This window comes from Plasmopara halstedii (assembly GCF_900000015.1).
Source record: "Plasmopara halstedii genome assembly, contig: Scaffold_2386, whole genome shotgun sequence".
NCBI classification, from domain to species: domain Eukaryota; phylum Oomycota; class Peronosporomycetes; order Peronosporales; family Peronosporaceae; genus Plasmopara; species Plasmopara halstedii.
The window spans coordinates 383,596-384,102 of NW_020189293.1; the positions used below are offsets into that span (position 1 = coordinate 383,596).

General features: G+C 52.3%; 1 protein-coding gene across 1 annotated transcript in view; it reads right to left on the minus strand.

The window, feature by feature from the left end:
* PHALS_03523 (hypothetical protein F443_20383) overlaps positions 1-422 on the minus strand; it is a gene marked incomplete at both ends in the record, with an annotated part of 573 nt that extends 151 nt beyond the window's left edge. The window contains one exon of the mRNA XM_024717747.1: positions 1-422. This exon is cut by the window's left edge and continues 151 nt beyond it. Within this exon, the coding sequence (XP_024583215.1) occupies positions 1-422 (422 nt within the window).
* Positions 423-507: the final 85 nt, after the last annotated feature.

Here is a 507-nt window from a genome sequence, read left to right on the forward strand (position 1 = left end):
GACGCGCTATTGCCAACGCGTCGAACAAGGCGATTTCCTCGGGCGTATCGCTTGTATTCGTACATGATTTTGTTCTTTGGATCAATGAGCCATCCCAATTGCACACCGTGAGGAAAGTACTCGCGCCACATTTTGTGATCGAGAGCATCAAGCTTGGAATGTGGACCAGTGAGAGTGTCGATTTCCACCACGAACGTCGGAGCAAAAGGTTCTCCACCACGATTCCATCGTTGAGCTTCGGTCAGCTGCCTTGCATCACCTTCAGGCACATACGCCACATCGGGGACCCGAAGCGTTATGCCATCCAGCACGTATTCACCTTGCGCATTTGTCACTCTTCCACCATGGCCAGTCCACTTGGCCCAGTTTTTGAGCACAGTGATAATTTCTGGTCCGATCACGCTGCGTCCAAACACCACCATCCGAAATGGAACAAATCGGCCTTCGTTGACGAAGAAGCCAGGCTGCTCGCCAAGTGTTGGATGGACCAACGGACCGATCTTCTTC